Consider the following 27,885-nt stretch of genomic DNA (forward strand, 5'->3'; position numbering starts at 1 on the left):
AATTCATTCAACAATTCAGTTATAAATCACCCCTTGTTTAATTGGGATGTTTGTCGTTGTAAATTTTTATAACAAAATTTGTAATTATTGTCAATTTGGTGTTAAAAAAATACATGAAGTAAATAATATTTTTCCATTGTTTTATTTTTTTATCATAAAATTTGAAAATTGGGAGCGCCTAGAAGAGAGGAGTATAAAACAAGCCTGTAATTGGATAATAATAAAAAGAAACAAAAATATTTGTTTAAATGACTCATAGAAATCATGTAATATTATTACTGCTATTGCATGCTTTCATTGTCAAACATTGATGAATAGCTACAGTTCAAGTTCAAGGTAAACAGGGTGAGACCGCACTACAAATGGCAAAAAAGGAAGTCAAGATAATTGATCTATTGATAGATTCGTTTTTTGTACATAAAATCTAATTCAATTCGTATAAAAAGTTTGGCGTTGTGGGTAAATTCCTTTGCAATGTTTTTTTTTCACAGATTTATTATCTGTGTGTCTAGGTCTTGCCAATGTTCTCATAAGGATTCATGTTATGAACATTTCGATTCCATTTTTCTCAATCAAAACTTACAATGTACTGTTATATATTTAGAAGAATAAAATTTTTTTATTCATTGTACAAGTCCTAACTACTTATTTCCATTTTTTAAAACACGGTCCCGATTTTCACAACAGTATTTTTTTTCTGTGGTAGTTTTAGTACGTGACATCAAAATGTCAGTCAGTCAAACAAAAGCATTGGCAACATTGAAATGAGCTGTCAAGACGTTTTAGCTTTGAGAGAATGTAGAAACAATTGATTTTACACGTTTTATATAGTTGTTTTTCTGAAATTATTTACTTTGTTTATGAAGATAAAATATCTAGCCGTTTAACTGTCACACAATGGCAGCCACGGCTCAAAGCGATTTATCGATCGCCGAGCTGAAGGCTGAGATCGAGAGGCTTGGCCGCGAGCTCGATCAAGCCAGCAGCGAGAAGATCCAGTCGGCACAATTGGGTTTAGTACTGCTGGAAGAGAAGAGCTCCCTGCAGCAACGATGCGACGAGCTGGAGAGCCTGTACGAGAACACCAAACACGAGCTGGAAATCACACAAGAGGTTAGTGGCCTACATTCTGCTCATTACACTCTTCATGCATTAATGGGTACATTAAAACGAGCCGAAACGGACATTTTAATCCGTATTTATACAATTCATATTATGTACTACTTTCAAAAGTGGCTGGTGAAAATTATGAGTATAACCTACATACAATGTAACAGTTAGCTGGTTCATCTTCTCTCCATTAGCATTCATTGCACATTACAATTATTGCTGTCTTAGTAACACACCAATTACTGTAAATCCTGTACCATTCTGAAAACTTGAATGAGAAGTAGCTAAAGTTTTTGAAGTCTGTTGAAACAAAGTCAACTTTCTCAAAATGGAATTATTTCCCAATATGATACTTTTCCAATAAGATTTTAATAAAAAGTGACTGTTAATAATAATTCACTATTCATTACTTACTTACTTCTTCATTAACATAGAATCTATAAAATGTAATAAGTTTACTTAAATTCTAAATTAAGTTTAAATTATAGACTAATTATTACACAGAAATCTACCTCTGTCTAATAATTTGTTAAGAACTAATTCATAAGTATATCACTGTTTAATAAATTATTCTTAAAGTTAAGTTTAATAAATCAATTGAATAAAAACATCACCTATATTTTATTAGGTATTATAATATTTTTCCTGAAACATTGACCAAGTTATCCTTTCAGGAAACTAAATTCATCTTCAGTAGTTTGCTAAAGTTATTCACCATTCTAATATATTCTAGATTCAATCACTTTAAAGTGAGCAAAATATTTAATTATGTATGGAATAATTACTTCACTTGGCCATAACTTTAAGTGCTGAATGTCAATTATATTTTCTCGAAACCATGACTCATGCAAAAAGTATTCAGTGACCATTATAGTGGCCTTTTATTTATTACTTTACCATTTTTTGTTTGTCTATATATTTTTTATATGTACTATAACTAAGTTTCACATTTATCCTAGTTCATATAAGAAACTTTGCAAGTTATCAAGATATCTAGACACACATTTATCCTAGTTCATATAAGTTTTTTAATAACTTTACAAGTTGTGAGATATTTATTTAGTATGTGGAGGACTTACAGCTAACAAAACTTAATAAAAAAAGGAGGCAATAGTCACAAAACAAGAAAGCCAATGACAAGTCCCGTGTATAGAATATTTGTAAACTTTAGATTAATCCTTGATCTGGTGGAAGAAAGTTGAGAGAGGATGTAGAATTATTTTAATAATCACAAGCTATTCTTTATATTTATTGAAGTTATCCTTTGAACCGAAAATCATTAATCTTAAGAAGTTACTAAATTTTCTTGAACCTAGCTTATCTCTCAGCTTATCAGTCATCAAATCTCTCAGTGTCAACTTTTTTAGAGTTTACACATATTGGCCTATTTATTGAATATAACTTTTACTGTAACACTTTTTAACAGCTATAATAAAAATAATAAAAATGTACATAAAAATAATTATAAGAAGAACCTTTTGAGCAAGGGCATGCTTGTGGTAGGCGGTCCTTATGATAAGGTAACAACATCATGCATTTTAATCCTTGAAGGGGTGAGGAGAGTAACAAATTATACACTGTGCCACCTACAGACGAGTTGCTGATACCATTAAACTGAAAAGTAAATCATGTGAATGTCTTCTAAACAATTTTATGTTGCCCACAGGCTCTTATGAAACTAGACACAACACAGAAAGTAACGACCCGGAGTGGAATAGAGCAAGAAAATGCTCTCCTCAACGAGTCTGCTGCTATGGAGAGCTCCCTCACTCTTCAGATCCTGGAGCTGGAGAGTGAATCCAAACAGGTAAGGTCAAAGCATTCATCATCCACCAGAACATATTCACTGCTGTATAAGTCTATTTGTTAAGAGGAGATTTACCAAATCAACATATGGTTGGGGACAGTAAAGCCACAGAAAATGTGTGTAGTGATACTGTTACCTATCCTACGGCGGCTAGCCACAGCTATAGTATACGCGGGTCAGCATTCAAATTAAATTATTCCACATTCAGGCAAAACATCGAAAATAATTAATTCCTTTTAAAAATTTAAAACATTGTAAACACCTACTCATCTCATTAAAATTACAAATTCTTGTACGAAACTAAACTTTATGTTTTCATCACTAGGTCGAAAATTGTTTGGCAAAGCTAAACTCGGTAGTTTGAATCTCGCAATTTCGTTTTCCCGCCACTTCATTTAGTATTCACAGAGTGAATGAGTGAATGAATTATTTATTTGCTTAAGTTAACATGAATAATATAATTGAGATAATAGGATTTCTATGTTTATTAATATATTATGTATGTATAGCTGAAAAGTGTTTGTCTATTTGTATTACATATTTGTTACTATTACTTGGATTCGAAAAAGAGTTTTGGTATTTTGATAATTAATTATTTTATGCACAAAACCATGTGCAAAGGCTGATTAATATTGTATTTATCTTTATAAATATACAAAAAACTATACGTAAATAATTATAAATTACTTACAACTACACTATTTCGTACGCATTCTACACACTGGAAGTAGGTACCTAATTGAATATGTACTTACTTTCATTTATAATTCTGACTTAAACCTGATTGAATTCAGAGGTAGGAAACCTGATAAGCCTAGAATTTAATTGAAGTAAAAATCTATGTAGATTATAATCTTCAAAATCAACCTACGTCCGTAGCGCATTATAGGATATTATGAGTAACTTGTGCGAGGCAATCTGCTTATAGTGTGAGTAATTTGCCACAACTGATAAGGGAAAATTAATTTTATCATAGCACAATTACCGATGAAAATTATAGGCGGCGGCCCGTTACTCACAAACTGCACGTGGCGCTCTGCTGCTGAAGTAAAACATTTTAATTTTAAGTTATGACGAGCGTCTCATTATCTCATCCGACAATTTTCCCGAGACACATCTGACAGCATGCCTACGCTCGGTTTAATGAAATGGGAGCAATTGGCGTGAATCATCCGCGGACCCTCGGAGCAGTGCGCGCGAGACGCCCCTATACTCAACACACTCTAACATCATTCTGATTAAACTACACATTTTTACTCGAAATAATATTACTTTGCACGCAGAAAATACTATTAACCGTGGTTAATCACAAGTAATCGGCGGTGCAGCGGTCAACACAGGCGTGAACCAAATAGACCTCTATCGTACGTGATGTAATGCTCCGAATGGCGTAAGCGCAGCCGACGGGAATCCATAACACTGATCCAGAAATACATTTTTATTTGCCCGGCCTTGATTCACGTATTCACGCTTTACTCAATGGTGTGTAGATTTTTAGCAATGCACACACGTTCTGTGCATTAGTGTCTTTTAAAATTATGCCGAATATTTAGTGCGTGTGCCAAGTGAATGTGTGTAAATATGTTTTAGTGTAGTGCAAGCAGACTCCCGGCGATACTGAAAAATGAATGAAGGAGGCGAGGTATTCCTGTATTATTATTTCGTGTTTGTTCAACTGGCTATCCCGAAGAGGGTGGTTCTTAGACGTTACTCGTGTTTCACGTCAAGCAGTGTTTACAGTAATAATGGAATACTGTTGACACTTGTTCAGCTGCTGGCAGACCGCCAGAAAAACGAGTACGGAACAAATGGATTTAATCTCCATTTATAGGTTTATCGGCATAAAGTTGCGTCGTTTCCAACTTTATGTTTCTCGCATACATAATTTATGAATTCATTCAATACAAGCTATTGTGTCGTGGTAATTTGTGAGATAATGTCCCCAATAGAGGATTGTTCGGAAAGCTATTTATTATTTTCTTAGTTATTTCTTAGATAAAATGTAGCTGTCTATTGAAAGTAGCCATACAACAAAGTTATTTAAATGTCTATGTACCTACCTCAATACACCATTAACTAAACGCACGAGCACCACAAGATTATCAATCACTTTACATGTAGATAAAACTTAACACAAATTAATTTGGCTATAATAATAATTAAAGTCTATTAATTAATCACGTAAGTAGTTAGTGCGGTATGAGTAAGCTCGCGCGAGCTCTAGGTCGATTCTCTTATCACCTGTAACAGATTTGCCTACAATGCGTGGCCTGAGTCAGTGCGCACATAACATCAATGTCATGCCAGTGCACCGCCAGTAATGGATCATGCGACGTTTTATTGGATGAACGGACAGGACGTATGATTTTATTGCGATTGTTAGAAGGCACGACAAGTTCATTTCTCGGTCAAGGTAATTGACTGTGATGGAGGGACCGTTGTTGATGCAGGTTTTAATGTCTTCCTTTGTGACCTAGAGAGGTTTCTCATACATCTTGTATTAACTTTTTTATGTCCCTTTCGATATTCTTTAGTCGATGACCCGATTATTGACTCCCTTGCAAGTGCGATGGGCGACCAAGGGGTCTTGGGTTTGATTCCCCGAGCAGTATTGTTGGTTAGGTTTTGTAAAGTTCACGTTTACCTCCTTTAAAGTGGTACTCATAATGATATCTTAGCATTATGAGAGAGATCACTTGCTAAAATAACATCCTTATTATCCAACTTAGCTTATACAACATATATTAAACAAGACTAGAGAAAATGAGTTTACTTTCTTAAGTGCTGTCGTACAGCTCCGTAAATATTTTACGCTCTCACGGTTTGTCTGTCGACTGTCACACGCTGAATGTCATAGACGGAAGTCGTCCAGTACCTACTGAACATCGTGGCGGACTTAGTAACAATGACAATTACTGAGAACGCTCTGCTCGGATGAATCACAAGTTATTTCTATGTTCATATGAATCGCATGGTCCTTATATGCATAAAAATACATTCGAAATATTAGTATGAAAAAGAGGATTAAAGCACTGCCAACGATTTTCTGGACATTGTCACTCCATGTAGCTGGAGGGGCCTTGTCCCTTGCGGAGACGCGATCTCCGCTCTAGACCACGTCTACCTTACCTGGCATCGGTTCTCTGACAAATATGGCGGGCCCACTGTCACTACAGCCTGCTAATCCATAGACTTGGACGTAGACATGGCTTGATTTTTAAGGGGGGAAAATTATCCAATGACTTCTCCCGCCTTGGGCGAGGCGAGAGGGAATGTAAGACTCTTACTGACTAAAAACCACCCCGTTCCTACTCCTGCTTTTCGAACCGGAGCCCCGGTAAACCCGCAAAGTAGTCCGCAGCTCCGAAGACTTAGAGATGGCTATTGCTTAGACTACAAACAATCTTAATAAATCTGAACGCAGTATTTATACGTGAAGTGTTGTAATTTCTCATCGAAGTCTTAAATCTTTAAAGCAATTGGTTGTAATCTGATACGAGCAATACTCATTAAACGCAGACATATACGACTGGCTCGTGTTTACCGAAGCAAGATATTTGGATTGGTAATTACTACTGATCAATTCCGGATAAAAGTCTAGCAGTTGTTTCTGACAGATTATGTCTACGAGTATCTTCAGATTATACACGTGTTAATTTTCTCTTATATTAAGAAGTGTGTAGATCGATTTAATGTTTTTAAACATTCCGTCCAATATCGTACCTAACCACCAAAGTCTTCTGGCCAAGACTGGGCCTAATTAAACAATAAATATTAACTCGAAATGCCAATACGTACTGCCTTGTTGTTTGAGTGGTCGCAAGTGCGACTGCTGGACAAGGGGTCTCGGGTTCGATTCCCGAGTCGGGCAGTTACTGGGCTTTTTTCGGCTTTCCGAATTTTTCTCATCAGTAGCACAGAGTCTGGAATGATGCCCAGTATGTGGCAATAGGCTCACCCCAAAAATACATGGGACTTAAAATTGCACAAGTAGTGAAAACATGGGCACTATTATTGTATAGCTGCATTACGTGCCGTAATGTGCACCTCTGCCTACCCCTTCAGGGATAAAAGGCGTGACGTTACGTCGCGTTGCCACGGAATATTTCATAGACCATGTAGCTTTCCATTGCTTATTGACCAGAGACCTGACCGTGTTACAATTTATGTTCGGCCGCTCCCTGTCGTCTCGCCTATTTACTCGCGAAATAGGCGGGGCTCATCGCCGTAGTGCTTAGCCCGTGCTACTTCTACAGGTGAAGCTAATTGCTTTATATTCACTAGTTTAGCTTTGTTCCACGTAATAATATATCGTGTCATATTTGTCAATTTCCAAACAATCTAAATGGTGTTGAATAAGCATATAACGGTGTCTTTATGAAAGCAATTTTTTGAAAAATTATGGTGATATTAGGATCCAAAAACATTTTTTTTCCATTCGCAATTTGGAATAAGTAAGGTGTTAGATGAGATATTGAGACGCTCGTCATAACTTAAAAAAATCGTCAATCAAGAACGAGACAGCATATTTGGTCAAACTTCGAATCCCGAAACGATAAATTTCTTTACTAATGTGTATCTGGGAATAGATGTAATATTCTCCAAATTATATCGCCTCGGGTGTGGTGAGGGCTCTGTGATGATGCGCTTGTGGATGCCCGGCTTCAAAGCCTCGAACACAGGCGTAAAGTTGCAAGCCTTTCCGTTTTTTACCGGATACGATACCGAACTGCTACGGAGTGGAACTCTTTGCCGGAGTCTGTGTTTCCGGGTATAAACTAGGTGTCTTCAAAGCCCCAGTGAATAGGTTGCTTATGGACAGACGTGCTCCATCGTAGGCCGCATCATCACTTACCATCAGGTGAGATAGCGGCCAAACGTCGAGCCATCAAATGTAAAAAAAGGCTCTCTCTATTCCATTAATAACACGAAAAAAGTGAACTTAATAAGTGAAAACAAAATGGCGATAACGATGCGCTGTAAAGCCATAAACATAAACCGTACCGAGCGCTCCCATTGGCCGCTACATTGTACATATTTGGGGAAACGCAGTCATAAAATAATATTGTGCCCAGTTTTGCGTTTTTAGTATTTTACAAGTACTGTGTAGGCTACTGTTGTATTAACTGTTTGTAGGTGCGATTTTTACCCGACTGCCAAGGAAGGGTTATGTTTTTCGCGCGTATCTTGTATGTATGAGCATAATATTCTTTATTACCTCATTTCTTCGAAACGGCTTGATGGGTTTCGACAATCAGGGCATCGTTGGATTCGTCTTAATTACCCAAGTGTTCTTAGATATGTGACGTAAAACAAAAACCAACATGGCGGCCGTGAGGCGACCTAGATAGAGTAAAAAAAAATTTTTATTTGCTACAATATGGGTATCAAATTAAAGAGCTCATCATGAGGATTCCAAAATGGTATATCACTGACATATAGAAAAAAAATACTATGTGCAATTATGTTCTTTATTATCCAAACTAAATACTCGTATAGGTACTACGCGACGCGATTGACTAGCGGTGTCTGAACTTAAAAGTGAAAAGTGATAATAAAAGTACGTCTTAACTAAATTAATTACAATGAATTTATTTATTTATAAATAAAGGACAAGCGGCCCGCCCTCGCTTTGCTGAACGTTAAATAAGGAATCTATCTACATAGTCGTTTACCTATAGCCCATGCGACGCGTCAACTGTAAAGACCGTTTTTTGTCTAAAACTAGTAGAAATTTTGAAACAGTGTAAAGAGCAAATTTTATCTTCATTTAATGTAGAAAATTAATAAACTATTTAAAAGGATAAGGATTAATACTATTACGGACAAAAACCCCTCACAATAAAAGATCCAAAAAAAAATATTAAAAAATAGTCCACACGACGAAAATTCTTTTAAAGAATTAGACCGTTTACGAAATTTGTAAATAGTAAATTTTACTGCCCTTAATCATTCTTCTTTTTCTAATTCCTTTACTCTCTTTGTGTTACGCAATCAATCTAAAATAACTGGATCGACGTGTGTTATTTTTTTATTATCTTGGTATTGGAAGTAGTTCTCTCGTGTCGCGGGTGAAATCTTGAGAAACACATAGCCGTATTATAACTAACTAAAAAGTGTTAAATAAAAATAAATAAATTTAAAAAATTAAAAAACCCGACTGCATAAAAAACACCTTAAATAAAAACTGAAAAGTAAAAAACAAGCTTAGTCTAAAAGTGTAGATATGCTATTACCACAAAATTAAATAATTTCATAATCAATACACAAAAAATAATAATCTTATGCGAAACATAATTGAGTATAACAGTCGGGACCCATTAAATAAACTAGACTAAAATCATTCAATATGGGTCCCGACTGTTGCACTCAATTATGTTTCGCATAAGATTATTATTTTTTGTGTATTGATTATGAAAATATTTAATTTTGTGGTAATAGCATTGCTATCTACTTTTATTGTACTTCTTAATTCATTTTCATTACATTCACATTATTGGTGGGAAATCTGTTAGGTACCTATTATTATGTACTTACCTACACCTAAACATTGTTATTGGGTAGGTACATGGATAAGTAGTTATGTAGGTACTAAATATTTAAGTTCTTGTCTAAATATAACGTTTTCCTGTTATGAAAAGCTTGATTAATAGGTTAGGACTTAATTTTTTAGAATACATGTACTGTATCTTTTTGTCCTATTGCCTAAAGGCAGTACGTACCTGACATGTGTACCTACATGCATATGAATGTTCTAGAAGCATTTAATAAAGGTCTTTTTTTCCTATGGAATACTAAGTGTCAAGTCCTGAGTCCAAGAGCTACATGGGCTTGTAATATCCATCTTAAGGCGCATCATCACTTATCACCAGCCGAGATAGCGAGTAGATACCACCTACCCATTATACTACCCAAGTATTTATAGATACATATATACTGTTGGCTGTGTTACCGCCGTAGTATACCGATCTCATATTAATTTAACTGTTTTTTTGGGGGAAAATCCTCCATTGACCAGAGACCTTGACTGTGTTACAGATTTATGTTCAACCCATTGCTACTCCTGCTTTCAAATCGCAGCCCTGGTATCCCGCAGATCCGTGCTAGGCAGTTCGCAGCTCCGGGTTGGTATCAACCCTACTGGGCCCTATCTATGGTGGTCTGATGGTACTTTAAGGCACGCGTGGAACGCCATGCGCCACACGCACGGGTCTGTTGTTCTGGTCGGGCAGAGAGCTACCCTTGCTCGCTGTCCGCAAACTTACAGCGGCCGGAGATGGTCTCGCGATTCGCAACGCCCGGAATGTCTCATTGAACATCTAAAACTCTTTACCTACTCGCATTTTGCAACGCGACCAACGAGGTAGCAACGTTATATTAGGCATTGAGACACTAATGTGATTAACACTAACATTATAATGAAAAGTATATTCATTCATTCAATCATAAATATAATAGAAAGAAATATTAGATTCAGTAACACAACATAAGTTCCTGTAGTTCTGTCTAATCAAAAAAGCCTCTGGCTATATTATTATGATCTTCACGATCATAGATCAGACGGAACAAATTCGTTAAAAATTGAAGTTGAAGGATACACCAAATATTATTATTGTATTTATATATTGTATCGTATAATGTTTTAAGACATTGATTAGATTAGTTTCGGATATCCAATATAATATGTATATGTAATGTTTTATTTTTACCCGACTGCCAAGGAAGGGTTATGTTTTTACCCGACTGCCAAGGAAGGGTTATGTTTTTCGCGCGTATCTTGTATGTATGAGCCTAATATTCTTTATTACCTCATTTCTTCGAAACGGCTTGATGGATTTCGACAATCAGGGTATCGTTGGATTCGTCTTAATTACCCAAGTGTTCTTAGATATGTGACGTAAACCAAAAACAAACATGGCGGCCGTGAGGCGCCCGAGAGAGGAGTAAAAAAAAATTTTTTTTTTTAATTGCTACAATATGGGTATCAAATTAAAGAGCTCATCATGAGGATTCCAAAATGGTATATCACTGACATATAGAAAAAAAAATACTATGTGCAATTATGTTCTTCATTATCCAAACTAAATACTCGTATAGGTACTACGCGACGCGATTGACTAGCGGTGTCAGAACTTAAAAGTGAAAAGTGATAATAAAAGTACGTCTTAACTAAATTATTTACAATGAATTTATTTATAAATAAAGGACTAGCGACCCGCCCTCGCTTTGCTGAACGTTAAATAAGGAATCTATCTACATAGTCGTTTACCTATAGCCCATGCGACGCGTCAACTGTAAAGACCGTTTTTTGTCTAAAACTAGTAGAAATTTTGAAACAGTGTAAAGAGCAAATTTTATCTTCTTTTAATGTAGAAAATTAATAGACTACTTAAAAAGATAAGGATTAATACTATTACGGACAAAAACCCCTCACAATAAAAGATCAAAAAAAAATATTAAATAGTCCACAGGACGAAAATTCTTTTAAAGAATTAGACCGTTTACGAAATTTGTAAATAGTAAATTTTACTGCCCTTAATCCTTCTTCTTTTTCTAATTCCTTTACTCTCTTTGTGTTACGCAATCAATCTAAAATAACTGGATCGACGTGTGTTATTTTTTTATTATCTTGGTATTGGAAGTAGTTCTCTCGTGTCGCGGGTGAAATCTTGAGAAACACATAGCCGTATTATAACTAACTAAAAAGTGTTAAATAAAAACAAATAAATTTAAAAAATTAAAAAACCCGACTGCATAAAAAACATTAGTCTAAAATTGGTAGATAGCAATGCTATTATTATAATTGAGTGCAACAGTCGGGACCCATATTGAATGATTTTAGTTTAGTTTATTTAATGGGTCCCGACTGTTACACTCAATTATAATAATAGCATTGCTATCTACCAATTTTAGACTAATGTTTTTTATGCAGTCGGGTTTTTTAATTTTTAAATTTTTAATCAACGTGTATTGAAATTATCATCGTAAAGGCGTGACGGATAAATGAAATCTGCCGTTTAAACACTGCCTGTGGATGTGGATATTACAAAGCAGATCAGAGCTATTTCGATTCGATTAAAAAAAAAGTACTGCAAAGAAGATAAGCAAATATTTAACTGCAACTGGCAGCAAATTAGAGTACCTAAACCTATTTTGGTTCATTAAAGAACCAAGCCATTCCATATTGGCGATATGTACTATAAATGTCACCGTCTATCGATCAGTAAATCCGACTATTATTCATGCCCAATAGTTACCTATGAACTTAACATTTCAATAAAGCACATCGCGTGTATCAAACCGCGATACTTTTCACGCCATAAAAGAGAACATCGCGCCATAAATCGTACACATTACATTTCCATCAATATACTTTTATCGCGTCTCGAACACCTTTATAACGTTAACATATACAAACTGACATTTATTACTCTTGTTAACGTTTTTATATCTAACAAAGTGTACCTGACTCGTAGTTGCGTCTGGGGTTCGATTCCCGTGACGGGCAATGTACTACAGGGCTTCTTTGAAGGGTTTTTCGTCAAGTAAAAGTAGTAGAGCAGGTGCCCGGTATATGACAATACGCTCATCCTCTATTACATGGGACTTAATAACACAAACGATGAAAAGATGGTGTATATTGTACAATGGCATTACGTGCCTTAATGTGCGCCTCTACCTACCCCTTCGAGGATAAAAGACGTGACGTTGCATTGCACATAAAGTGTCTCCTATTTTTATTATTGTATTATTTTTTACAGTTACGTCATGAGTTGGACCGCGTTGTGAGTGAGAGGGATCGCTTGCTGGCGGAGAGCTCGGAGTTGGGGCAGGACAAGGCGACGCGGGAGTCCGAGCGAGCCGCCCTGAGGGCCGAGCTGAGGGAGGCCAGGCAACGGGAACAGAGGCTGCTGGTCGACATCGGAGACTTGGAGGACGAGAATATATCGCTACAGAAACAAGTCTCAGCATTAAGATCGTCACAGGTTAGTATACCACGTCATTCATTAACTGCCGCACTTAAGGTTTAAGTCTTTGACTGCCGATAGAAAACTCATGAAGGCATATCCTCCGCTAACGTCGGTCACCGGTGACCACCACGGCGTTCAATGTGTTAAGGTTTAAATCATTTATTCTCATTAAGACAAAAAAGTCACTTACAAGAGAATATAAAATAAACATTTTGTAAAAAATTAAACTAAAAGTCGCCGAAGCAGACCAGATTGACGTGTTTTCATTACAAGAGACACTTAGAGACATTTAACCCCTTGTATGTAAGACAACAATAGAAAATACATTGTGTCTCGCGTGGATCCACGGCATACGACGGGTTAATGATTACTTAAACTATTCGTTAGTAACGATTATATCGAAAACAATTGCTAAGGACTGGGTTAAGTAACCATTAAGTGACTCTGAGTACGGCAGTATTAGTCTTTAAACATCTCGTCGTGATGTCGTCAATAAAAATGATTTATATATATTTTTTTCATGAATGAGAGGGACAGAGTCAGTTAATAAAATCTATAACGATAAAAATTTTATGTATCTTAAAATTTTATAACATGTGTTATTTGTTTATAATTTTAAGATACAATAATTTCTAAACTGCCGATTTACGACCTTACCGCACAATTGTTGCGATGATATGTTTAAGAAGTCCATTCCTCTTTACTAGTCCATATTTTTCTTTATAAATCACACGAATGATTTACGAGAATTTTCCACTGTAGTTCTGTACATTAGCAAGATTTACAAAGTGCCAAAAATAAAGCTGTTCTTCATCAGTTTTTTACATGGAACTTTTTTTTTCGAATGACAAAGTGTAGCGCGTTAATGTCCAGCAGTGTACGGATATTTTACGGCAAGCTTGGAGCCGTGCCCATCGCTAGTCGCGAAACCTGCCACCTAATTGATTGCCCCATACATTATCATGCAAATCGTATCGGGAACTTATGGACTATTGAATTTTCCAAACTGTTTCACTTTTATGTAGTTTCGAATTTGAATATTGCTTATTTTGGTAATGAATTGTGAATTTCATGTGATATATAGACGATATTTTGCTATGTCTAAATTGGGAGGATAAACACAAGTAACAAGGATAATTTATATTTCTATTGTCCCTTTTCGACGTAGATTTTGTACTTCTGGCGGTTTTACACTGACAGTCGATAGGTAAAATACTTACAGAATACTATAGCGGCGGTTATAATTAGTTATCCAACCATCCGATATGAAATCCGTGATTTTTAATTAAAAACCCCTAGAAAAAATCTGAATAAGAAAGAAAAATCTGATCTGTACTAAAGAACTAAATTATATTACCGTTTACAGGTTGAATTTGAAGGTCTTAAACATGAAGTCAGACAGTTGCGTGAAGAGGCTGAGAATGCCCGCGCCATGGCCGAGGAGACGGCAGCGCTGCGCCGCATCGCTGAGCGACAGCTGGCTGAAGCGCTGGAAGCGCTGCAGGCGGAGAGAGAAGCCAAGTTCGCTGCAAAGAAGGAACTCGATGCTCACCTCAGCAGGGAAGCTGCTTACAATATCACCAACCTGGCTTACAGTATACGAGGTGAGGAACTGATAACATGAATGCTTCGAATGTTCTCGTTTTTCAGGCACCGAGAGGAATTTTTGCGTAATCTTTCAATAATATCAATTAATTTATTTAAGCGTAGGTAACGAATAAAGAACATTAAATAAAAAGCTATACAAGTATACACGCCGTTACTGGCCGTTTTACACAATTTGAATTTGGAATAAGAAAAAAAAATCGATAAATAACAGAAGTTTTGCAACTACCCTTGATAGGGTAAATTATTACGTGTATAGTTTGACGCTGCTGTAAACGTGTTGTTAAATTATTTGTGAAAATACTTCATAAATAACATGTTATAATGTCTGAATTAAAACAGAAAGGTAAAACTTAGTCATAAAAACTAAATATGTACTTCATAAAGATTTACAAATAGTGTTCACTATCGGAGTAATTAAAAACCAACAAATCTTAATTCCAAAAATAACTCGTAACTTCACAGAAATAGTGTTCATTATTGAATAATCTTGTACCAGGTATGCCAGAGGACGGTACAGAGGACGAGGGTGAGCCAGGTGGCTCGTCGTCAGCCGAGCTGGCCAGCGCTATGGGAGACCACCACGCCGACCTCTTCTCCGAAGTACATCTGCACGAAATATCACGACTTGAGAAGCAACTCGAACAGGCACACAACGAAAATGTAAGTTGTTGTTCATAAAGTGTATTAAACTTTATTGTGCAGGTGTGTAGAGTTTTTGTGTAATTTCGAGGACGTCTTTGTGATTTTTGATTCAGTTGTAGTAGGTTATCCGAAATCGCAGTAATCTTAGTGCATTCACTGATAATGTAGCTAGTTTATGTTACTTACTTCTGACGTATATAACATAAATTAAACTGTTTATAAGAATGTTAAAAGTAAATTATTATAAAGCAGTAGACCCCAACCGGTAGTCCGTAGACCACCAGTGGTCCGCAGAATGCAAAACAAGGAAGATACACAAGACAACGCCTAATAAATAAACTTTATGTCACTACTGAAAGGATCAACTAATTTAAATAATCAAAAAGTCACAATTTTTCATGAGAACGAACCCCACGACTCCAGAGAAAATCTTCTGTGGACCACATAAAGAAACGTAATAGTAATAGTGGTGCCTGGCCTAACAAAAATGTAAAAATCCTTAATCAAATAAAGCTTAGGAATCCCTGTTTTAAAAAACATCTATAGGTAATTAAAGTACATAAAGATAATTTCAGACAAATAAAACGTCATAAGTTTTTAAACTGACATGGTCCCTAACACTAGAATTGGAACTTGAAGCGGGATTACCATGTTTTTCTATTTCTATGAGTTTCCGATATTTCGGCACTGTTGCAAGTGCCATGATCACGGATGAATTAAAACGTCGAAACGAAATAAAACGTCCTCTAGCACTATTTAAAAATTCCATGTCATTTCAAAATACGAGATCCAACGAGTTGTTCCGACGTTGAAATATTCAGCCGCGAGCGGAGCACACCCAGGCGTAGTGTATGCATATTTCAGTTCCGTCTAATGGAATTGACCTCGTTGTTAAACTTCGTATTACCTGGAATGTTTCATGCGATTTGGGAATTGTTGCTAATTACATCAAGCCAGACAGATAGAGTTAGGTGGAGGCAAAATGTGACTTGATTAATGAGGCGTCTAGGAGTTATGTTATTTTGGATGTAGCTAGTGTTGTATTTGTGTTAGTGTTGCCCAAATTCAGTCTTGGTCTTGCAGTCTTGGTCTTGTTCTTGCATTTTTGCAAGACCAAGACCAAGAACAAGACCGCATATTTTTAGCAAGACCAAGACCAAGACTGACCGTGCAAGACTTGAGCAAGAACAAGACATAGCCTGCAAGACTCTTGCGTCTTGCAGCTAGGACTTCGCGCTATTTCACTGAGTAGTTAGGTGTAACAGTTCGGTGTATAGGTAGGTACGCTTAGGAATTCTATGAGACGCAAAAAACTGTATCAAAGAATATGAAAAACTGGACTTATGCGCATTACGACTAATACTATAAACATAGCGAATAAAAAAATATCTATTAAAATCAAACTGAGTGCATGCATAGTTATGTTTTAACCATCGGCACTTTGATAATGCGGCATCAAAGGTTTTGTACTTACTTCTCAAAAAATTTGCCGCTTTTCGGAAGTACATGGTTATGATACACGCGCCGGCGGCTTCTTTTAAAATCTAAAACAATCGTTGCCGCCACGCCGAAATCATAACATTTGACACTATTTGATTGCCGCCATAGGGCGTAGGTATACTGATGCAAAATAGTTTCGAATTTTAAGAGTACCTACAGGTGTTCCAAAGAATAAATAAGTTTCAGAGTGCTTAGAATGATAGGTAGTAGATGTCATATTAATTCATTCTAGTGAGTATATATTATAATATTGATTACTTATATGGTTTTTTTATATGTTTTAGCAAATGTAAGCTCATAAATCATTAATGTTTATTAAGAAATAGTTACTTCCATGGAAAACGACATATAGGTCAGTTGATTTTTCGAATTTCTTATCAAATCTTCAGTTATTTATTAATCTGCTTGATCTTTACTATGGCTATGTTAATTCAAGCTCACAATGTTCCAATTCTAATACGTTTTTCTAAGATTTAAAGTAAACTTTAATAAATAGTAATAGACTAATAGGTAATTGCAAGACTTGCAAGACTCTTGCTGCAAGACCAAGACCAAGACCAAGACTGGGAGCGCAAGACCAAGACCAAGACCAGGTGTATTGGCGCAAGACCAAGACCAAGACTGGCTAAGTCTCGTCTTGTTCTTGCATTTGGGCAACACTAATTTGTGTAGACAACTGATGATGGCTGTTTATCTAATTAACGCAGCGACCGCTATACTCAGAGTGATTTAATGGTTATTTAACCCAGTCCTCTTAGCAATTGTTTTCGAAATAAACTCTTTACTAAGTAAAGAATAGTTTAAGTAATTATTAAATGTCTCTGAGTACGGCAGTTAGGGTCTTTCATTTCATTATAAGACAATTTATTTTATAGTGTTTTATTATTCAAATCGTTACTTTGGCTTAGCCATACCTGTTTATATTGTTATTATATTATATTAATTCTAGGAAATGACAATGCCAGATCCTGCCCCACTTAATTTCATCAATGTACAAGAAATGTAAATTAATCAATATTATGCAATGAAAATAAGACCCCTGGTTACTTAATTATTATTCTAATAAGGTTGCGGATAAAAATTAGGAAATAAAAAGAATCTAAAAAATCCAAGGCCTATTTCCTGTATTTATCGCGACTATCTGCGTTTCTTAGTACGCTTGCACAAGGAACAAAACGAGTCATTCAATAAAAAAAAGATTTATTAATGTAATGTGTACGGATTTTAATATGAATTTGGTATAAATACATACTGTTAGTTAATTTATTTATTTTTATAATATATATTATAATGAATGCTAATTCTAATTATTATTTCGTATTTGAACGTAAGTGATCAGATGTAACGAAACGTCATTGGCGTGCGTGCGCCACTTATGTCCAAAAAGTCATTATTTGACATTCGCTCTGTCTGTTCTGTTTACATTGTTGTTTCGTTATGGCTATGAATGAAAAGTAGGATTACTAAAGGTGATATTGGTGATGACATTCCTTCCTTTCATAGCTAAACACCCTATGATAGCATTGTAATAATATAAACACTTAAGGTGAATGTTCCGAGCTCTTCATGGCTCGTTTCCCGATAGATGGCGCTGAATTGAACATTTTCAGTTTTATGTTGTTTTGAGTGTCATTGGAACAATATTAAGTAACAGAAATAATAATGCGAAAATCAGGCATCCCACTTTATCGGAATTAGTCAAATTATCGCCTCAAAACCCATCCGATTTGCCATAAAAGCGAAATATTAATATCCAACTCTGTTTACAGTCATTTATACACACATAGACATAGCGCCTACTTTAAAATCAACCTTTCTTCAAAATTAACCACTAGATGGCGTGCATTTAAAAGTTAATAGGCTGGTACCTGTAGAAATTATGTCTTGGGGATTAGGAACTAAAGAACACCATCTGATGCTATTATGTTCTAAAAATAAAAGGTATAAGTAGTGTTATATTTAGGTACTAAATAGCATAAAACAAAGTCGTTTTCTCTGTCCCTATATCCATATGTATGCTTTCTACACTAAGGATTTTGATGCTGTTTCTTTTAATCGATAGAGTGATTCAAGAGGAAGGTTTATATGTATAATACATGTATATTATAGTAGGGAAACTGATAATTTTGCACCCGTGCGAAAACGGGGCGGGTCACTAGTTTGGGAATAAAATGAATGTCAAGAATGCAATGTAAGACAGTTTTATTTTATTATCTTATACATTATTTAATAGAATGTATATACTAACCTGCAATTATTACAAGTATTTATGTGACATGAATGCTTGATACGTGACTGATTATTAAAAAATAATCTCATTCAAAATAATAATTCAAAACTATAATTCATAAACAAGGCAACCAGAATAATAGATTGCAATCAAAGCGGAAAAATGTTTGAGAATATCTAAGCATCCATAATCACTATACTACATAAGGAAATAAAAAAGCAACAACTTTCCTTTTTGTTTTTCAGAAACCTTAAAATAGGTCAATGTATTCATATCACATTATGAACATTATGTTCATTACGACGAGTACACCATTTCAGTTTTCTGACATCAAAAAAAACATGACTGTAAACATTGATAATGTAGATTCTAAACACACTACTATAATAGTACAATAAAAAAACATTTGTCGTGTTGTTTTCGCTCATCCTTCCTCATTATTGCCTGGAAACTACCGCTACACAGCTGCTGCGAAAGAAAATTACTATAATTAATATATTTTGTGTTTAACTTTTGATGTGGATGAAAACAATATCCCACAAGAAAAAAATATAATATAGATTGAAATCAATGGAAATCATAAAATAAAATAAAAAAAAATTGTGTACCTTTCATACCTAGGTATACATTTCGCATTTTTTGAACATGTCTCAAAACTATTTCTGGCAGAATACATTCTTTAAAAAAGTGTATTAACTTTGGCATCATATTGCTGATAAAGTCATTATATTATCTCGACAAACTTCTATAACAGTCAAAGGTTCATTGACTGAAATAAAACATATGAAGTAGCATTTATCCATGTTACTGACACGCATTTGTCCTTGAACCTGAAATAGATTTAATATTATAGTAAGAAGATGCTAAAATAAATTATAAAGTGGACATGCAATAGAATTTACTTGATAGTAATATTCATGCTTTTTATTCATAACTAGAACATTATTATCCAATGATAGAGCAAAATTGAAAGGAAATCGTTTTTCTTGGTATGGTCATGTGAAGAAGAGGGATGAAACGCTTATTACTAAAAGAGTTCTAAGTTTACATGTAGATGGCTCAACAACTGATGACTCTATACGTACTTGAAAACTAAAGTTTGTTTACAATGAAGCTGGCCACAACTTGAGTTATAATTTACAGGTTTACTATCTTGTCGTCCACATGTATCCAACTGAATGCGCTTTTCACTCGTTTTGACGATTTACGGGCGCCTGAATATTCGTGGCGTTGATACGCCAGCTTTCTCGTAGGACCCCGACATAGTAGGTACCTAGATGTAAACGGAATCCGAAATACACAAAAACTAATTATATAAGCACAAGACAATATTATGTTACTTTTATAAACTCAGTACCTATTCGCATAACATTGAAACGAAATTATAACAAAACCAGATCAAATCGCTTGTAATTGCAGCAAAATGTAGTCTCATGTCATGAAAATTATTGCAAAGTAAATATCCATACCATAGATAAAACAGAATTTATTAAATACGTTCCGAAATTCAGAAAAATTATAGCAATAAAATTTTACTTACCCAAATTATGATATAACATCAATTGAAAAATCGCTGCAGAACAACCATAATAAAATCATAAAATGATATTACATAATTATACTCTATTTACTATAACATTAGAAATTTAAAGATACTTGTTTTACCGTCCGTTCAACTGATTTTGAGTGTTTCGGAACGCGCGGGATTCATGTAGCAGACGCAATATAATGTGACAAATAATACTAATGTTTGTCCGTCCAAAGTTATTTGTATTACTAATCTGAGAAAACAATATAATATCGATCGGTGATTTCTAATATGAGGATTTTAGTTTGTAATAGCCAGCTAAACTCACGGGCTGACTTGCTAATATTTATTAGTTGGTAGGTATTTTTATTTTGAAATAAAATTACTTACTTATAAACAACATATACTACAATACTTTGCAATAATCATATTAAATTGGAAAGAAATACATACAAGAAATATTACTTCGAATCAATGAATTTTCATTGTTCAAAAACATACAAGAAATTCCGCGCGTAAAGCCTAGCGTAATGCTACGCAAACTCTTCGAAATGTATTTTATTTCAAGTCAACCATCTGATGGTACTAAATAAGTTTGGCAACGTGTCAAAGGTCATGTTCGACGGAACGGCAACATCGTATTTTGTCTACGAACGAATTTAAAATTTTTTATTGTTGCCAGTGACAATAATAATAACTAACGCTAACATTTTTTTCACACACGACCACAATGTTTTATATTTTCGTTTACGATAGTTAGTTTTAAATTATTGTAATGTTTTTTAATGAAAACTATTGTTATAAAATTAGTAATGATTCTTCAAATTTACATTATCGGGTGCACGCCATCTAGCGTTTAATATTATAACCTATCCAGACATTCCGATATGTTTGATTGTCAAATTGCACTAACACTAGTAAAAGAAATGCCAAATTTTTCACGGTTTTCAAGACTGTTTTTCTCCATATATAATGCGAATTATTTACCAAAAAGTTATATGCAGATTCTTGACCGTACAAAAGTGATAAAGTGATTAGTTTTGTGCAAAAAGTGTCTATGTACGGAGAGTATACCGTGAACGAAAAATGTATGAAAAGGCGATCGGAACATTCACCTTAATTTAATTATTTCTACCATTATAACTGCAATTAATCTAAACTGGTACCTAACCTAAATGTAATATTTTGTTCTTAGATTTATATAGAAACCGCAAGCTCTAAAGGCTTTTAATCCTGTATTTAGTTATCACTAATAGAGCAGCAATAGAATGCTACATTTGGTATGCCTGTACAATATATTTTTTGGTGGGGCAAAGCTCTATAGATATTCTGGCATTGTCATTTGTGTAAGAAATGAAATTGTTGTCAGTAGGATTTACTTTTTTGAGATCAGAAATTGCGATTGTCTATTAAAATCCATATTTATGAAGTATATTTGATATGAATGTGTGTGGTGTCCAGAGCCAGCTGCAGACGTCGATGCGCGCGGCGCAGGTGACGGCGGAGAGCGAGAGCGCGGCGGCCGCACTGCTGCGCGCCGGCCTCACGCGCGCCGCCTCCAGGGTCTCCGCGCTGCACGCGCTGCACTCCGACTGCGCGCCCATTGTCAGTACCGGGCTTTATCTTACCTACTGAAATACTTATTATGTTTGAAACTTGTCTGACTTTTCCATGACAAACATTTTTGTTATGGTTGGCTATAAATGACAAACAAAATGTACTTAAAATAGCTTTGTGTTTTTGGATGACAGTGGCGAATTCGCCCAGTTTTTGTTTGCCCTTTTAAGCCAACCGTGACAATCAAAGAATTTAAGAGGCTTTTACTCATTCATCACTAATGAACCGATACCGTTCCAGGAGGACGAGAAGGTGGACTCGGGCGGCGTGTCAGCCCGCGCGGCCAAGTGGCTGACGTGGTGGCGCGTGTCGGGCGGCGAGCTGTCGGGGCTGGCGGCGCTGCTGGCCGAGCTGGCGGCCGGCGCGCCCGGCAGCGACTCCGCCGCCGCGCTGCAGCGGGCGCAGCTGGCGCAGCTCGCAGACCGCGTCGCCGAGGCAGAGGTACGCTGCGCCGCGCTGCAGGCCGACGCAGACCTGCTGCGGACGCTGGCTGGAGGTAAGGCTTTACGTGCCCAATACGATAAATGTTTGTCAAATATTATAAAGTTGGTCAATAACAACAGTATTCTATGAAATTGACAGAAACTTACAATGTTATCACTGAATCACCTATTTCTAATCAAACGATTTACGTTTCAGGAGCCGGCAGAGCACTATCGACAGCGGGTCCAGCGCTACTGTCTGCAGCGGAGACCCTGGCGCAGATCTACCACCACGTGTGTGCAGTGAACGGCACCCAGCCCGAGCGGGTGCTGCTGGAGCACGCGGGGCAGGGCGACGCGGGCGCCGGCGAGGGCCGGGGGGCGGAGGCCGAGGCCCTCGCCCTGGCCGCCGGGGAACTGGAGGGGCTGCGGGCCGCCGCCGGCGTGGCGCGCTCCGCGGACACCCTGCTCGACCAGCTCACGCATCTACGGACCGCGCTCGACACCGCGCTCGACTCCAGGAACAGGCACCAACCTGGTACGTACCGCACTCATACACTGCACAAACATCCTACTACAACCTCATCATTAGCTTCAATGTTGAACCCTACATATCCTACAAATTCCCTAAATAATATAACCTTATCCTACCTTTATCTCCTAACTACAGGTATCCTAAATGACCACTATTTCAAGCCCCGAGTCCCCTACTACACTCCTATAAAGAGACAGAAAGAACAAAACAATTGCAAACAAAAAATAGCGGACACTAAAAGGAAACTACACAATTTGATCACTCACTTACAATCACTAGAAATCGAAACTATCGAAAAAGAAGATAATAATAACTACTCTTCAAGAAGTGTTAAAGAAATAACGGATTATTATGAAAATATTACGAAAATATCTCAGGATAATGATTGTAGCTCAAATCTAAAAGACACAAGCTTCGATCATTGGAGTAAAAAGATCAGTTTGCGAACTAAACATCCTTTCGCACCGTTTCCTAATACTACCATTCCTATCCACAATCCAAATGTAATAATGAATAATACAGTAAACTTACATTCTCTATGGAAGAATACAATGTTGCATGGAAATGTGTACTGTAAGAATGTCCCGAGTCACAGAAGTCCTTCGGGCATTAAGACCTCCTTGAGATCAAGTCTTGTGACATGTGTCATGATGCTACAGTACATCTTATGATGAAGACTACAACCTCTTGTGTTAAGGTCTCTTGTTAAATTAGTTGGTTAAGTATTATTCTGTGTTTCAAATAAAAATTGGAGGTTATGTATTCCTAATAGTTCTTATTTATATTTGAAACGTATTGTAAGTGAGAATAAAGTAGTATTGTAGTTAATTTTGGTAGAATCTGAGTAAACATTTCAATATCATCATAACTATCAAGTTTAGTTTATTACCTTAGTAATTTCATCATCATAAAATTTGTTAAAATCACAGATATATCATTAGTTAACAAAACTAACCATCTTTGAACAAAATTCCAGTTATGGACTCAGAGGAACGCGGGGCAGAGGTAGTAGAGCTGCAGGAACAGGTGATCAAGCTGAAGTCGCTGCTGTCGACGAAGCGCGAACAGATCGCGACGCTGCGCACCGTGCTCAAGTCCAACAAGAACACGGCCGAGGTCGCGCTGGCCAACCTCAAGTCCAAGTACGAGACGGAGAAGATCATCGTCACAGAGACCATGCTCAAACTCAGGAACGAGCTGCGACTGCTCAAGGAGGACGCTGCTACCTTCTCCAGTAAGTAATGTACTCGTAGCGTGTAGTTACTTGTATCGATACATTTGTATTATTTTACGTAAAAAATATGTTCGAAACTGAAATATCTTGGGTAATATTGATTTCTTCTAGTATTGTGAAAGAAGTCCAGTGTGAATGCTTGTTAGCCAATTCATTAGCTAGAAATAAACTTCCAATTCAACGTGCAGGTCTCCGCGCGATGTTCGCGGCGCGGTGCGAGGAGTACGTGACGCAGGTGGACGAGCTGACGCAGGCGCTGGCCGGCGCCGAGGACGAGAAGAAGACCCTCAACCAACTCCTGCGCCTCGCCGTGCAACAGAAACTCGCGCTCACGCAGCGGTTGGAGGAACTGGAGGTACACCCATACATATTTTTTTTTTCTATAGAATAGCCGGTATACGAGCAGACATATCACCTGATGGTAAACGACCGCCGCCGCCCATGGATACTGGAAACACAAGTGCGTTGCCGGCCTTTTGGGGGTTAGGAATTAAAACAACGAATTAAATTAAGAATTTATGCAACGGCACGCCTTTTATCCCCGAAGGGGTAGGCAGAGGTGCACATTACGGCACGCAATGCCGCCAAACAATGTACACCCACTTTTCATCATTTGTGTTATAAGTCCTATGTAATAGGGGGTGAGCCTATTGCCATATACTCATACATGCAGATTGTAATTTTCTCCTACTGGAACTGTATGAAGTATCACTCACTAAGTAAACTTGTGTTTCCAGGTGGACCGCGAGATGCGCACGCGGCGAGTGCCGAAGGCGGGGGGCGGAGGCCGAGCGCGGGGCCGCGACTTCTAGCGACTGGTGGCCGCGCTGAAGGCCGCCGCCGCAGCCCTGCGGGGGCTGCTGGCCGCGCCGCCGCGCGTCTGACACTACTAGTGACACTAGTGACATGCTGACACTCCCGGACTCAATGTTTATACGTTTTATAAAATTTTAAAGTAATTAGTGGTACGGGAACGGCGCGGGAGGCCTCGGAGGCCTACAGGGGGGGCGGGGCGCGGGCCCCGGACTCTGCTGTGAACCGTCAAACTGTGCAGTCGGGCGCCGCCCCCCCGGCGACAAGTGGAGTACTTGTCCCGCGCCATCCCCCAGGTGACGGTTGGTGTAATATTAAAGTTGACTGATTTATACTGTGCAGTAGTGCCGGTCGCGTGACGTCACAGGTTACGTCTCCTTCACTCCACCCGCGCGCCACCGATCCACAGTTGATATCGAATTTCCCCAATATATCATCTATCTATTGCACTTCGTCAAATTGATGTTTATCGAGTATTTTTGTAATAGGATCAGTGTATTTTATTACGCATATGAATTTATCACCGTTGTTACGATGCCGCAGTGGACCCGCCGGCCAGACCCGGCCCGAGCCCTGCTACTATGGCGGGGTCCGGCCGGCGCTCACTTGTTGGAAGCTTTTCTTATACGTGTGGGAGTAAACGGAGGTTTCGATGAAACAGTGCGATGTTATTTTTTATGATATACATTATATTTATTGTTCGAATCTTATTATATTCATAGAATCCTCTACTCGATACGAATGTTTAGTACGTCCAAATAAAATTTCTAAAGAAAAGAAAAAAGATATTCGTCGACGTCCATCCATTGTGCGCAAAAGACTATGTAATCTGTTCTGTAGTGGATACGTTCGTTGTGTTGTTGTGGCCCTCTGCCGAATACTTTCGTCCATCTTGTTCTAGTTGTACTCGTAGTGTTTCAGTATGTTTCGTTAGTGACGTTAGATCGTAGCGGCGGCGGGTCGGTCCCTGGGCCGCCGCGTCGTGTTACTGCCGTCCCGTGGCCTCGCCACTCGCGTCCATTTCTTGTCCATGAGCTGGCCGCGCCCGCCGAACTACTCGCTCCTATACTCGACAGTACTCGAACTACAAGCTCCGCGTTACTTGTAATATGTACTTGAATCAGTTTACGTCCTTGTTGCTCAAACGTTTGCTCACGGGCGCCGGCCAGCGAATCTATTGATAAGACAAAATTTACAAAAAATGAAAAAAGATTTTATTAAGTGTTACGTATTTATTGTTTACGTTATCGGATGTGATATTGGCAGCTTCCCGCGCGACCGCGCGGAGACATAGTCGTTGACCCTTCCTAGCGTCTCGGTGACCTTAGGCTAGTTGGACCGTTCCATGTAGTGTGGGCACTCGCCCTAGTAGGTATTTTTACTGGTTTAGGATAGAGCTAGATACATTAACCTTCAAGTATACTTAGTAGGTAATCTAGCGAGTCTCTTCTCGTGTAGTGGAATTACTTTGCAATATTAACTGTCGTAGCGTAATTATTAGTTGCATAGCTCAACGGCGACTCGCCGGGCTCAGAGCCGCGGCGTGCCGCAGGACCATCGCCTTGCATTTATTGTTTATAGAATAATATATTGACTAGCTTCATTAGAGCATTCTTCATGTACTTAAACGATGGACTTACCAATTGTTAGCTTTACTATGTATTCTTTGTTAGTATTATTTTGTTCGTATGTACCTAGCAGCAGACATCGTTTATGTATGTATCTATACATCTAGTCACTGGTACACCGCGCAGTGTGCGCTGGACTCGGTCTGCGTCGACATAATCATATTTTTATATGCTATTTGTTATAAGACCACTATATTATTATTCATTGCGATATTTGAATTTTGTCTATATTTTACGACAACGTTGAGTTTGCCTCATCATTCACTTGACATGTTTTTGAAATCGTTTATTTCATTTAGATAGTATTGTTGATTGTTAATCAGACTATATGCGGCGGCGGAAATGTTTCGCCGCTACATATTATGAAGTATTAGTGCAATTAAATTTGGTTGTTTCATAGACATATATATGTTGCCGTGTATTACTCTAGCAGTATTTGTTCATAGAGGGCATCGCTCGATGTCTGCTGCCACTTGCCGGTGGTGGTGATCACAGCGATTAACCAAAAATAATATTTTCTTTATACATTATAACATTTAGATAATTATTTTGCCTAGGCATAGATATTACGTTATACTATATAGATTAACTATTGATTATGAGTTATATTATTTAAAGATGAACTTTTGTTATAAATGCCCGCTACTTTATTATTGTATTGGATTGCGACATGATTTAGGTGTTGGACAACCTCGAAGCATGAATGTTCCCACTTCCGTGGTCTCATTTTGATCTGTAGCTGAGTAAAACGTCAATTATATTGAAGCTGGGTGCGGCAGCGAGCTTACATTACCATTAACGTGTCGTGTGGACTCGATGTTCTGTGTGACTTGTGCAACAATGTGCTTGCCCCCCCGCCCACGCTTTACTACTAACATTGCACAGTTTGATGGTTCACTCTGGATGCAGAATACTCTTTGCTTTACTTACAGACGGCCACTTCTTTGTTTGCTAGTGTAATCGAACCAGATTACAAGTCTTTTAGAATCTCCTTTCCAATGAGCTTGTTACATATACCGCGGTGTAGTATATTCACCGACAGATGCAATGAACCAGCGCCGGGAACATATCATGACAGAGCGGATTTATTTTCACGTGTAAGGCACACCGTGTTGTCACAATGACTGATTTGAATCATGTATGAGAATAATAAATTATATATTTAAAACATATTCTGTGGTTTCTTTTTTATACTACAATTCCTTTCTTCCCAATCTTCCCAATCCCCGATTCCCCAACA

At 37.4% G+C, this 27,885-nt stretch overlaps 1 protein-coding gene and 1 long non-coding RNA gene across 7 annotated transcripts; one reads left to right on the forward strand and one right to left on the reverse strand.

Moving 5' to 3' along the window:
* The first annotated feature begins 728 nt into the window (after positions 1-728).
* On the forward strand, positions 729-27,817 carry LOC118266413 (protein bicaudal D). 3 transcript variants are annotated; one of them, XM_035579863.2, is made up of 11 exons: positions 733-1,113; positions 2,777-2,917; positions 12,679-12,903; positions 14,255-14,492; positions 14,993-15,156; positions 21,858-22,001; positions 22,254-22,509; positions 22,653-22,973; positions 23,947-24,204; positions 24,393-24,559; positions 24,942-27,817. In XM_035579863.2, exons 1-11 carry the CDS (start codon positions 898-900, stop codon positions 25,014-25,016), a joined length of 2,205 nt encoding a protein of 734 aa, XP_035435756.1. In that variant the 5' UTR covers positions 733-897; the 3' UTR covers positions 25,017-27,817. The 3 variants fall into 3 exon arrangements, with proteins under 3 accessions (XP_035435755.2, XP_035435756.1, XP_035435757.2); XM_035579862.2 differs by lacking the exons at positions 24,393-24,559; positions 24,942-27,817 and adding an exon at positions 23,106-23,667 and having other exon boundaries at positions 729-1,113; positions 23,947-24,093; XM_035579864.2 differs by lacking the exons at positions 733-1,113; positions 2,777-2,917; positions 24,393-24,559; positions 24,942-27,817 and adding exons at positions 3,956-4,559; positions 23,106-23,667 and having other exon boundaries at positions 23,947-24,093.
* On the reverse strand, positions 18,824-20,206 carry LOC118271341 (uncharacterized). 4 transcript variants are annotated; one of them, XR_007705465.1, is made up of 3 exons: positions 19,954-20,206; positions 19,486-19,698; positions 18,824-19,333 (listed from the first exon to the last, which is right to left on the reverse strand). It is a non-coding gene; the product is annotated as an uncharacterized LOC118271341 (long non-coding RNA). The 4 variants fall into 4 exon arrangements; XR_007705463.1 differs by having other exon boundaries at positions 18,824-19,336; XR_007705464.1 differs by having other exon boundaries at positions 19,477-19,698.
* Positions 27,818-27,885: the final 68 nt, after the last annotated feature.

This window comes from Spodoptera frugiperda, chromosome 7, assembly GCF_023101765.2.
Source record: "Spodoptera frugiperda isolate SF20-4 chromosome 7, AGI-APGP_CSIRO_Sfru_2.0, whole genome shotgun sequence".
NCBI lineage: Eukaryota > Metazoa > Arthropoda > Insecta > Lepidoptera > Noctuidae > Spodoptera > Spodoptera frugiperda.